Source organism: Urocampus carinirostris, chromosome 13 (genome assembly GCF_059441175.1).
Source record: "Urocampus carinirostris isolate Australia breed hairy pipefish chromosome 13, RoL_Ucar_1.0, whole genome shotgun sequence".
NCBI classification, from domain to species: domain Eukaryota; kingdom Metazoa; phylum Chordata; class Actinopteri; order Syngnathiformes; family Syngnathidae; genus Urocampus; species Urocampus carinirostris.
The window spans coordinates 27,147,271-27,160,282 of record NC_142361.1 but is presented as its reverse complement, the minus strand read 5'-3'; the positions used below and the strand labels follow the sequence as shown (position 1 = coordinate 27,160,282).

Genomic DNA, 13,012 nt, shown 5'->3' with positions numbered 1-13,012 from the left:
TCTATTCCCCCCTTCCTTTAAGTCATTTTGTGCATAATTTTACGTAATATTTGGTCATGTTGGGATTAAAGAAGCAAAAACAACCCGAAGAGCCGTTTAGGATCCAAAAGAGCCGGTTCCTTTTAGTGAGCCGAGCCGAAGAGGCCGGTTCCCGACAAACTCTACTAACTTTACTCAACTTCGTTCTCCTTCGACTCGACTTCAAAATACCGCATTCAGGACACAACGTCAGGGAACCTGTGTATTTTTACCTTCATGCACTGTAACTTTGACTTGAGTCGCTTCTTAATTAGTAATTTTGAGCCCTCATTTTTGTGCGCTGGCTAGATTTCCTTGTGCGCTGAGAATGTGAGAGCAGTGCGCAATTGCGCACGCGTGCAGCTTAGAGGGAACACTAGTCAGGTGTATCGACATTTCGTTCTGTGTGCATGGTTACAAAGAATGACAATAAAAGTAAATTACATTCTATTCTTCTATGATATTGTAAAGATTTTTCTCTATGGTAACGTTGTTTGGGAAATTCTCGAATTATTGTTAGCATGTCTTAGCTTTGCTTTGAAGCTAACGGGACTTTTTTGTACTATTTTGTTTTTGGTTTTACGGTGACCCTACAAGGGCCGAGGCCGAATAAACAGCAACTCCGGAAAATAAGTCTGTTTATCAGGGACGTCCTTTGCTAGTTGTATCGCTGGCGACAAAGGAGATACTTTGGAATAAAGACCGCAAAGTAACCATTTATGAATTAGTTAATCAATTTCAGGGGTGAAACCAGATGTCATAAAGTTATTTTATGTTACATGAAATAAATGATTTCAATTTAAATGTATTTATTATTTGTATGCAACCTAAGCTCTTACTGTAGTTTTAATTCCATGTGCCTTACAGTCGAAAGCGCCTTAAATATGAAAAAAATATTTTTGAGCAAACATTTTTGGAGGTGTGCCTTATAATCCAGTGCGCCTTATACTGCAGAAGATACTTACATTCTTTCCACGTTTTGCAGCTTGCTAGTCAGTGGGCTATAAAACCAGTGACATTGATTTTCCCAGGGCACACATGAACGATAGCATTAACTTGTTTTTTCCAGAGAATTTATTTCTAAGTTTTAGCAATTGTGCATTAACTGCTCAAATGACTAAACATCCAAAGGATATCGGCGCAACTATTCTGTCGTGCTATTTGGTTTACATTTCTGGGGAAACAAAAGAAAAAAAAACGTGCGCGTCTTAAGAAAATATATTTTTTAGGGTAAATCTCAAAGTGACAGTGTGCAGTAATTCACCACTAGAGGCCGTGTAGCTTCAAATGGAGTTAAAATGTGTACATTTGAAGAAAAAGTCTTTTATTAAAATGTTGTTGTTTTATTAGTTTGTAAAATCAGAGCAATTTTAAAGTTAATGAAAGAAATTACTTATTTGAAATGACTTTAAATTGAACATTGTGATTTCTAATGGTTCTATTAAAGTGACAGTGTGTAATAGTTCACCACTAAGAAGAGATTTTTGTAGCTTCAAATGTATTTGAAGAAAAAGCCCTACTAAAAGTTACAAATTACTAAACCTAGGAGTTTTTAAAAAATATAAATTTACAAGATAGTACATGTGAGTTGCTTATTATTTGAATTAATAGTGTTATATTTCAATATATAAAACACGCTAGAGTATTCTCCTATTTGGTTGCGGGAAAAAACCTGCGAGTCAACTTTTTGTGCCATTTTTTGTTTGGTGGTGTGCCACGAAATTGTTTCCTAATGTGCCTTGGCTAAATAATAGACGCAAAACAAATAGTATGAGAGAGAATTGTGTTTGAGAGGAAATCATTCTCACTAACAATCAAAACACTTGAACCGAAATTTCGCAACTTTCACAAGATGACCCAAATTTGTGTCGGTTTTCGCTTTGAAACGAAACGTTTCTATTTTGAGAGTTGACGATTTCCTGCAGGTATCCATTCAATTATTTCTAACACTAAATTCATGTGAGGTTATTTGGGATTTTATTATTTTAGTTGTTTTGAAAATCTAGCTATCTTGAATGAAATTGAGTTCTTCAAAGTTGCACATTTATTCATTTACACTTGAATGTGTGCAGCCGGAAATACATTAGTCAAGTCATGTTTATTTGTGACGCCCTCAATCACATAGAGTCTCAAAGGGCTGCACAGACCAAAGATTATTGCAAACTACAGATTATTATGACACAATCCCCTGATCTAAAACCTACATGGGGGAAAGGAAAAACCCAAAAACCTCAACATGAGGAAAATGAAGACACTTTGAGAAGGGACCGCACATGAGGTAATCCCCCTTCCAGGATGACCAGGTTGCAACGGATGGAAGTATGATAAAGTTGTTGGTGTGCATCGAAAGACAATGGTTAGTGCTAAAGCTCATGCCTTTTCTTATTCTCAATTATGTGTTTGTTTATTAAAAAGTTTACAGACGTCACCACGAACTGAAATCAATCTTTTAGAAAAACTGCAATATTGGACATAATGCACGATGTCTTGTAAATTGTTATTTTTGTTTTTTTATCAAAGAAACATTCATTCATTCATCATCTGCACCGCTTATCCTCAGTAGGGTCGCGGGGGTGCTGGAGTCCATCCCAGCTATCCTCGGGTAGTGGGCATGCTAGCTCATTCCCACCTAGGGACAGTTTGAACCGGCCAATTAACCTGACATGTGGGAGGAAAACGGAGTGCCCGGAGGAAACCCACGCAAACACGTGGAGAACATGCAAACTCTACACAGGAAGGTTCGATCTCATGACCTCAGAACTGTCTAGTGAACGTGCTAACAACTCAGCCGCCCTGCTGCCCTTGTGTAAATTCAATCAAACAAATATGTTTTTTATCTTTTTTAGATAGGCCCCTCGGGAAATAAATTTGGAACTTAAAATTAAGAGTCCATATAGGCCACTTCATTCGAAAATTTGGACACCCACGCCTGCACCAAAACAACAAAAGGGAGTAAAATACCCAACGTAAACTGACCAAGATACAGTAAGGAATTCCAAATAACAGAGGAAACCCTGCTGGAATGTTCAAGAGGCAATATAACATTTTTAGGGTCTCAAATTAAGCCTTTTGGTCGGAGTTGTGCATCCCAAATTTCGTCAGGAAAACTCCTGCCCAATCACAGACAACCTGGGTGGAGTCACCGAAATCCACTATGCAAAAAACCTCTTGACACTGAGTCCGGGAAGCATTTGGATGCGTGAGGAGCAAGAAAGCGCGTCGGAGAAATTGAATATATATCTATTGCGTGCGTAAAAGCAAGTCAAAAGCGACGGAGGGCACGCAGGGACGTATGGTTGTATGGCACCTCAGCTGTGCGTCATGAATCCTGCGCAGGGATCGCCACCATCACCGGAGGGCACGTCCGCGGAGGAGCGCGCCCCGGGGGTCTCTGCACCCGAGCGGATCGAATCGTCACCTGTGGCCCGATGTAAAGGAAAAACAGTGGATCTTCCTTTCAGCGTGGAATCACTTATGCGAGTGACGAATCCTTCATCCACGGATGCGACCGGTGCGCGTTTGGAAGCCGACGCAGGGCGAACATCACCGGCGGAACTTTATCGCTTCAAGGGAGAGAACGTGGACGGGAACGAAAAGGAGAGCAGTCCGTGGTTGGGGTCCTCTTACGAATCGCCTCCGAGTGAGTGGGAAAGTTTGATTATTCATGTGTAAAAATTGCACTTTTTTTACGCATCGAGTAAAGTACATGCATACGCTTTCCCCGTATTGTATACGTGTTTTGATTAATTAAATTTGTATACCCCGTATAACAATCCTTGTAAGGGAATTTTTAAGATTAAGAAAACGTTTTTGTTAGACCCCAAATCGGCTCTAACCCGGATCGTCTCGGTCACTGGCAGCAGACGACAACGTCATCGTAAATTGGCAATATCGTCGCGACACCATGGCAAATGTTATCCTCGATCAAGCATTCGTTTTATAAAAAATAAAGTTGATACTTAAATTATTTGTTTTTAACTCAACATAGTATGGCTTGCTAAAACTAAGCGCTGCTGTATTTTGTAAGTTTTTTCTTTTATATCTCAGGTATTACGGTAACATATCTATTTTAAAGTTATTTGAATACTGTATTGTAAAGCGTCTTTAGTGGTTTATAAATGTGTATTTGTTATTTTAAATAGCTATGCAGGACTTTAAATATTTACGTTGATGTCCGTTACGCGTCTCACGTGACTGAAGAGAAACAAATATTCAAAACAAATAGAATTAAAATCGCCTTTATAAATATGGCACTCTAACTTTAATGTCAAGTTATGTAACCCTTGTATTTCAAGTCATGTACGCCATATGACAATTTTTGTACGGGTTTTTTTTAAATACGTATAAGCAACACCGAATTTACTGTTAGCGGAGAAAAAAACTGAGAAAGATGCTAAAATAATGGATTGAATTGTTTATTTGGTAGATAGAATTGATTACACAAATTATCTGTTTTTATTCAACATACTCTGTCTTGTTGTGAGTAAATAGATGCCGCACGAAGGTTTATTATCGTTTAATAAGGGGAATTGCAATCATTAATAAGGGGAGCAATTGGCTGAGGTTGACTGGTATTAAATAAACATCTCATCACGCACTTTAGTTTTATGCGTGATACAGTGTCCAGAATATTAAAAAACAACATGTGCTTGTTAAAACCCGGAAATTACGATTTTTTTTTCCATAACGGTAATCTAATGCAATCGTTGGAGCAGTTTATTCACGCATTCTTGTTTAAAATAAAGCTGCCATGGACTAAAATACAAGTCTAGAAATTTTGTGTTTGTTTAAGGGGAGAAAAGTAGTAAACACATAAAACAGTAGTTTTGGTGAATACGATTATAAAGATATATAAGAGAAAAATAAGAGCGGTAAATAGCGTAAAAATAGAAAAAAACGATCAGTTTTGAGCTTGCTACAAACATGCGCATGCTTTTAGAATGTTGACTCGATTTTTGTAATTTAATTGAAAATTGCATCTTGTGGAAAACATATTTTGAACAATTATTATTCTGCAGGACTCCCCAGCCCAAGCCACTGCAACCTGCGCAAACACAAGAACAACAGAAAACCCCGAACTCCCTTCACCAGTGCTCAACTCTTGTCCCTGGAGAGAAAATTCCGTCAAAAGCAGTACCTCTCCATCGCCGAGAGAGCGGAATTCTCCAGCTCTCTCAACCTCACAGAGACCCAAGTGAAGATCTGGTTTCAGAACCGCAGGGCCAAGGCCAAAAGACTGCAGGAGGCCGAGCTGGAGAAACTCAAGCTGGCCGCTAAACCTCTGCTGCCGGCCTTCGCTTTTCCTTTTCACCTGAGTGCCGCACCCATGGGTGCTCCGGCTCTTTACGGGGCTGTGAACGGGCCCAGACCCACCTTACCAGGACCGAGACTATTTGGTGGACCTTACGGGATGTACTACTTGACTTAATGCTGCATTGCATTGGACACTTTGCGTGTAGGATTGTGTGCGTGTGTGTGCCTTTAAGAATGACCTCAATGCCACAAAGCAACGAAAGTGAAGATGTTCTAAGACTATTTATTTTTTATTGAACACAAAAAGTTCGTATACATTTGTTTTAATAACTAAGGGGCCTTAACATTTTAGTCCGAGCAAACATTGTTTTTTTTTTAAAGCAAAAGAGGGAAACTTTTACAAATTGTTTATGTGCTTCCATCAGAATTGTCTTTAAAAAAAGATATTTATTGCATTCTTTCAATTCACCATAAAAAAACTCAAATTCAGACAGAGGCCATATGTTTAATGCAATTTTAACTGGATTGACGAGCCAAAAATGTCTTTAAATTGTAACCCAAAGAAGTATAGCCAGTCCGACACATTTGCACAAAATATGTTGTATAAAACAATAATTGTATTACATTTTAAATTAGATCTATGGTCCATTTATATGAATTTCCTATTATGCCAAATTAATACCCCCCATATATAAATAATTGTTACACTGCTGACCCTAAAACGTACTCTCATTTTTCCATTTCTTCAAAAAGCTCTTAGCGGGTACTATTTTCATCTGTAAATAGGAACTGATTATTTTACTAAAAGTGATCAACTGTGTATTTTATATTTGCTGTTTGAAAAAAAAGTTTTGGAAATTAAAGTCTATTACAAAATAATTGAGGTTCGTTTGTTTTTGTTGTCACGAACAAAGGGTCTGATTGTCAGAACCAGAAGAAATGGTAGACCCAAACGCGTTTCATTCAAAAGTTTATTGGGATATCGAGGAAACAAACGCCAGCGTTCCGGTGCTCGCTGTACAGGGGGAGCAAGCAGCTCACGGGATCGGAGCGTGATCGAAATGCGGAAGTGGATTTGCTGGGGCGGGAGATCAGAGCGTGGTCAGTGGTCAAAAACCGCTCATTAGCCGGAGCGGGAGATCAGAGCGTGGTCAAATGGACAAAAGGGGCGATAGCCGGAGACAAACGGGAAATCGGGAACAGACGAGTAGGATACCGATGAAGACGGGGCCGACGGGAGCCAGAGTCAAAGTGCTTGCCTTGCGTGTGCAGAGGTTCGCTGACGGACTGACAAGGAGTGACTGGAGTACTGGGTATAAATAGGAGGGGAATCAATCAGGCAACTAGCAGCAGCTGGCGCCAAACGAGCGGGCACAGGTGAGTGCAATGAGTAATCATGAGACTGATCACATAGTATGCAGAGAATATTTTATTTTTCATTATACAAAATAGTAGAGCTCATTTGTGATGCATGGGGGTGTTTTATTTCCTTTTTCCTCTGCGACCTCCAAAGCCTCGAATGGAGCCGTGACCAAAGCAAACATTAGAAGGAACCCTACCAGAAAAAAATGATTAAACTGGGATGTTTTGTTTTGTTCACAATTAAATATTCAAGTGAAAAATTGCAAAGCTGTCCCGCGAACCTGTAGGAATATCGCGGTTTCGGATGCTCGGCGTTTATGTTGCGATCTGCGGCCTCCTCGTTTGAGGCGCCTTTTTCAGGGAACTGTGTAGCGGGCATGGGCATCTCCATGGATTCTTCAAGTTCTGCATGTTTGGATTGATCTACACAATGAATCTGACTGCCATTGTCCTCTACTTCCATCGCTACATCCATCTGCTGCTGCTTTGTCTCTGAAGGTCTATAGATAAAGTCAAAAATGTTGAATATATTGGAAATCAAAAACTATGCACAACGTAAAAAGTTACTTTTGAATTTCTGCAGAGGTGGGTAACAATGTGCTTAATATTCTAGTCAAATGATTGAAATGAACCTTTTCTATAGATGAGCCATGATTTGTTGTTACTCGCTACTATTTTTATCACCAAGACATTTTTGCATCAGGTGACTTTTATGCTAGCATTGTTGAATTTTACGGTCAAAAATGTTCTTTACAGCACCACACAGAAGTTTTTAAATAAATAATTTACACAAACCGTGGTTAAAAAAAACACACGAAAGAATGGCTTGGCTAAAATCACAATAACAGCACTTACATGTCTGTATTAGACACCATAAACGTTATTTTTCATCAGAAAACAAAGCCGGATATTGAAATTATGAGTTTTATGTATTAAGTAATTAAGTATTATAAAGTTAAAAAAATTAAAATACGCTCAACAATTATTCATACAGCACTACATACTTAATGAAATAAGTAAAACATGGAAAAAAAAAATCAACATAAGTTTTTTGTTTTAAAAACTTTTAATAATAATGATACAGACGCTCCCCTAGATAAGACCATTCGACTTACAAAAAAACGGTAGATACAAACATTTTTTTACGGGATGTCGAAAAATATCCGAACATTGCTGTAAGTTAGATATTGTATTGTGTGCACATTTTTCAGAGTACAGGACAGTACTGTAGTACTACGGGCTACCGGCGTGTAGCGCTGTGAGAGGTCAACCAACATCCACCCCGAAATCCACTTCCTCTTCCTAGTTTGTGTGTAAAAATACTGTACTGCATTTCAAGTGCGCTAGGAACCCTGAAATATTTATTGTTTAAAGAAGAGGCGAACCGTTTCATTTCAAATTAAAATGGAATAAGAAAGCTTGATGCGGTTGAGAAAATGGTTGGATCGCTTTTCGCATCTTCCAAAAGTAAGTTAAACTCAACTTTATTTATCTCTATAGGAAATATTGTTTTCAGAAATGTTTTTTTTTTTTGGACGAAACAATACAGGTTACTTACATAAACCTTAAACATACATTCCCTACAAAAAATAGCACTAATGCAACTTACGAACAAATTCAATTTACGACTCATTCGTAAGTAGGGCAGCGTTTGTATTATGTACAGTATTACCTGTCTAGTGGACATAGTGTTTTATTACTGTCAGGCGAGAAAAAAAAATCTTAAAACTGCCTAATGAAGACTTTTTTAAATGTACTATTATTGTGTGAAAACTAATTACCACACGCTTCAACAACCTTTTTGAAGCCTGAGAGCGGTTGCTGATTACCACAAAAGGCTACCAGTTTGATTTGCATTTCTGAAATAACATGTTATTACTATGTTGTTACTATGTTATTAGCAGGTTGTAATGATTAGAAGTACGCCTCAAATAAGCTCAGTCAACCACTCAAAAATTTGCCTTGTATAAGGGCACAGAGTGATTGACATAAAGCATATACATTTTAGGCAAATTTTAAAGACAATTTTGGAAGAATGTATCATGTATTTAACAACACCGAGCATGACAATGATTTTCTATGCCAGTTCGAAATTGAATTTCCTAGATAATCACAATGACCCAGCACTGTTGAGATTTTTTTCAGAACAGGTCTGCGGGATACTTAGGTGATCTTAGGGTCTACCTCTTAGTGACTATGAACATCAAATTAGTGGCCACTGAATTTAAGCTTTTTTTCACTCACGCTTCAACATTGATTTTTGCTCAGTACTTGTTTCAGGATTTTTTACACTAATAAAACTCAATAACTTGGCTGGCAACCAGTTCAGGGTGTCCCATGCCCACTGCCCGATGATTGCTGGGATGGGCTCCAGCACCCCTGCAACCCTTTTGAGGATAAGCGGTGCAGCTAATGAGATGAGATGATGAAAACTCAATAACCAGTCTACTTCTAAATATCAGTACCCATAATATAGACCGAAATACAGTACTGTATTTAGCTGTTGCTGCCAGTGTTGTTTATACAGTAGTTTTATCTAAAAAGCCACCAAAGAATAACAAAAACTATACACAGATCTTTGCTGACATCTATTGAACAAACAAAGAAAGTGCAGTCTCACCCTTTCCCTTTTTTGGGTTTGTCAAATCTGAAGTCTGGAGGATACTTGTGAATTCGTATGAGGTGGTCCTTCCTGAGTGTACTCGTCCCGAATTTGTGTTCACAACCCTCCACCAAACACTGGTACTGTGAATCAGGTAGGCCACGCAAGCAGTTTGTTATTGGTATTTCCATTGTTATTTGTTTGATTTCCTGCCTGACATTTTTTATATGAAATTCGAACTCTCACATTTCATACCATGTCTTGCCGTTGCGCCAGCACCATGAAGACGGAATCGTGCCACTCCTGAATGTGAACGTCCAGAAGGCGAGCGGTGGGCAGAGAGCGTCGGCAGATGGAACACACGTGACGGTGTAAGGAATTATAGTGATGCTCGTACTCCTCTAAAGTACTGTGGATCGCGTTACAGCCAGAGATGTGACAGGCGAACTCTGAAACACTGGAAAAAGAACAAGACGAATAACTCCGGATTTCATAAGCGACTGGAAATTGAAGTGCTGTACAGGAAAAGTCTGTTAAAACGGAAAGGTTTTGGTCGGGTTCCAAAAGAAATGATGCAAAACATTGTGTACAGCTCTACTTGTTTAGTCAATAAGTAAGTAATTGGAGACCGACTTTTAAATCAGTGTTTTATTTTTACACCAGTAGATGGTGCTATACTTTATACAATTCAGTCACTCCCCTACTTACGACCATTCGACTTACGAAAAACGGTAGATACGATCATTTTTTGGGGATGTCGAAAAATATCCAGACATTGCTGTAAGTTAGATTTTGTATTGTGAACACCTTTATCCGAGTAGAGGAATTACTGAAGTCCTTCTTTCCGCCGGGTGCCGCTTTGAGAAGTCACCTAGCATCTACACCGAAGAAGAAATCAACTTTCTCTTCCTAGTTTGTGTGTAAACATTCTACATTGTATCTCCAGCGCGCTAAGAACATTTGACATTTTTATTGTTCGATATCTCGTGAATCCATTCAATATGGTTGGTGTAAAGTGTAAAGATGAGGTGAGCCGTTTCATTTGAAATGAAAGTGGAATAAGAAAGCTTGATGCGGTTGAGAAAATGGTCGGATCGCTTTTTTTTTGGCCACTTTTTACCACGGAGGAGGAAGTCGCCTAACTCTTAAAGCTCATCTTCCAAAAGTAAGATTAACTTAACTTTATTCATCTTTATAGAGCATATTATTTTATTAAACATTTATTTTTCAGTACAAAACAATACAGGTTACTTATACAAGCCTTAAACATACTTATATCAACCTTAAACATACAAATTATAGCATTGAAGCAAATTCAACTTACGAACGGGGGGATTCTGTGCTGTTGACTTTGTTGAGCATAAAAAGGTTCAAATTCTATGTATTTTATGTTTTTTTTGTGAATTTACAAATCCATCCATCCATCCATTATCTGCACCGCTTATCCTCAGTAGGGTCGCGGGGGTGCTAGAGCCCATCCCAGCTATCTTCTGGGAGTGGGCAGGGGAGACCCTGAACTGGTTGCCAGCCAGTCGTAGGGCACACAGACAGACAACTCACTCGCTCAACACACCTAGGGACAATTTGGCCCGTTTAATTAACACGACATGCATGTTTTTGGAATGTGGGAGGAAACCGCAGTGCCCAGGAAGAACATGCAAACTCCACACAGGAGGATTTGATCCCATGACCTCAGAACTGTGCCGCGGACGCGCTAACCACTCAGTCGCCGTGCTTCCCCAGATTTACAAATATCTTAATTATTTTTCCTGTGTTTTTGAGTGGTAATGTGTTTGTATAAAATGTAAGGTTAATTCTTTTTTCTTATTTTATCTATTTTTCCTCTTGTAATTGTATTTTTTTTTTGCATCTATTCTTTCCATTTTTATCTCTTTTTTTCTTTATTTACCAGACCTTTTTACATCATCTGTGCATACAGTATTGTTCCACAATAATTAGTAATGTAGGGATAAAAGCAAAAAAAAACAACCCGAAGAGCTGTTTGAGACCTGAAAGAGCAAACTTTTTTAGTGAGCCGAGCTGAAAATGTCGGTTCTCTAAAATGGTCGGAATTTCCAACCCTGTAAGTAAACTAAGCATAGAAGCACAGACTAACACTACATATTGATAAATACAACTGCTGTATCCACAATACATGGACAGTAGCAGTTTCACAATTGGGGCAGAAAACAGAACGGAAATGTCCCAGAGATTTCAACAAATAGATAAGAGGCTTTTTTAGTGAGTAAGCCAAAGTTTTCATGTATCATCCATGTTTGAACTACAAGTCCCTCAATGCATTGTTGCATTATGCAAGATAAGGTAAACTACCTTGCTTTCAATATAGATAGATAGATAGATAGATAGATAGATAGATAGATAGATAGATAGATAGATAGATAGATAGATAGATAGATAGATAGATAGATAGATAGATAGATAGATAGATAGATAGATAGAATTTCTTATTAGCGGAACTCCATGTAATACGGGTGGTTGTGGAACAGCTTACCAGCAAAAACCGAGGGAATACCTTAATAAGTCTTTATTGTACTTTAACTAAAACTTGGTGTTTATTTTTACAAATGCCTCTATACTTTTGCAGAATCTAATCTTGTGAGTCCCTTTTGAATGGTTGAAAACTTGAATGCTCTAAATCACAGGTGACAAACAGGCGGCCCGCGGGCCGGATCAAGCCCGCTAGGGGATTGAATCCGGCCCGCGAGACAATGCTCAGGGAAGCGCAAGGGAAAAACAAGCTGTAGGTTGAAATATGTCAACTTGATGTTGCCAAATCCAGGTGCCTCTCACAAAGACACTGTAGTTGTGTTTTTCTCTCTCTCTCTCTTTCTCCCACCCCTTTTCTCCCACTCTGTCTCTTTCACTCTCTGTGTCTCTCTTTTTCTCTTCCTTTGTTGGTCTTTGTCTCTTTCTCTCTCTGTGTCTTTTAACCTCTTTTGCTCTAACTTCCTTTTTTCCTTTTCTCTCTTCATACCCTTTGCGATTTCTCTCCTTCTGGCTTTCTATTTCAATTTGGATTTCTTTCTTCCGCTCCCTTTCTTTACCCCCTCTCTCACAACGTTTTATCTTTTCTTTCTCACGCTCTCTCCCCCTTTCTCTTTCTTTCTTTGTCCCGCCCTCTCTCCTTTTCCCTCCCACTTTCTCTTATTTCTTTATCTCTTTTTCTTTCTCTTTAATATGCTAGTCCGGCCCCCGACAGAATGTTTGTTCTATCGTGTGGCCCCCGAGTTAAAATGAGTTTGACACCCCTGCTCTAAATGTATCTAAAACTGGAGATAAATGTGTAAAACTCTCATACCTGAGCGTTCGATTTTCGTCGTCTGCCTCTGAAATATAAAGGTCCTGAAGGTACATATGTCTTTCAACGTCCCCATCCTGTAAATTAAAAAAAAACTTGCAGCAAGGCTCCATAGAAAATTATATTATTAGAAAAGCAATTCATATTCGCATTACCTCAAACAGCTCATGGTCCTTGTGAAGATAAATGAGCTGAGGGCTGAAGTTAAATGGGTTTGTTTCCTCCTCCGAAATGTCAGTAGGTGTGCAGTCAGAAACAGGCAGAAATTCTTTTAGATTTGACATTACTCTTTTTTTAACTTCTACGGATTTGAAAATGATGATTTGGGTATGTTTATTGTCAGTCCTCAAGTCGCTTAATGATGACGTAGAGGCTTAAAAATAAGAAAAGGAAAATGGCGCCATCGTGCGACCATGTGAAATCATCCACTGAGGAAATTCCACATTTTCGACCTTAAC

At 38.7% G+C, this 13,012-nt stretch overlaps 2 protein-coding genes across 2 annotated transcripts; one reads left to right on the top strand and one right to left on the bottom strand.

The window, feature by feature from the left end:
• The first annotated feature begins 3,223 nt into the window (after nucleotides 1-3,223).
• On the top strand, nucleotides 3,224-6,029 carry msx3 (muscle segment homeobox 3). Its single transcript, XM_088351113.1, has 2 exons — nucleotides 3,224-3,658; nucleotides 5,037-6,029. The coding sequence occupies exons 1-2, from the start codon at nucleotides 3,319-3,321 to the stop codon at nucleotides 5,444-5,446; spliced, it is 750 nt and encodes a 249-aa protein (XP_088207239.1). The 5' UTR covers nucleotides 3,224-3,318; the 3' UTR covers nucleotides 5,447-6,029.
• A 653-nt stretch (nucleotides 6,030-6,682) lies between these two features.
• znf511 (zinc finger protein 511) lies at nucleotides 6,683-12,933 on the bottom strand. Its single transcript, XM_088351371.1, has 6 exons — nucleotides 12,710-12,933; nucleotides 12,555-12,631; nucleotides 9,491-9,692; nucleotides 9,254-9,378; nucleotides 6,915-7,133; nucleotides 6,683-6,826 (listed from the first exon to the last, which is right to left on the bottom strand). Exons 1-6 carry the CDS (start codon nucleotides 12,836-12,838, stop codon nucleotides 6,754-6,756), a joined length of 825 nt encoding a protein of 274 aa, XP_088207497.1. The 5' UTR covers nucleotides 12,839-12,933; the 3' UTR covers nucleotides 6,683-6,753.
• Between the last annotated feature and the right edge of the window lie 79 nt (nucleotides 12,934-13,012).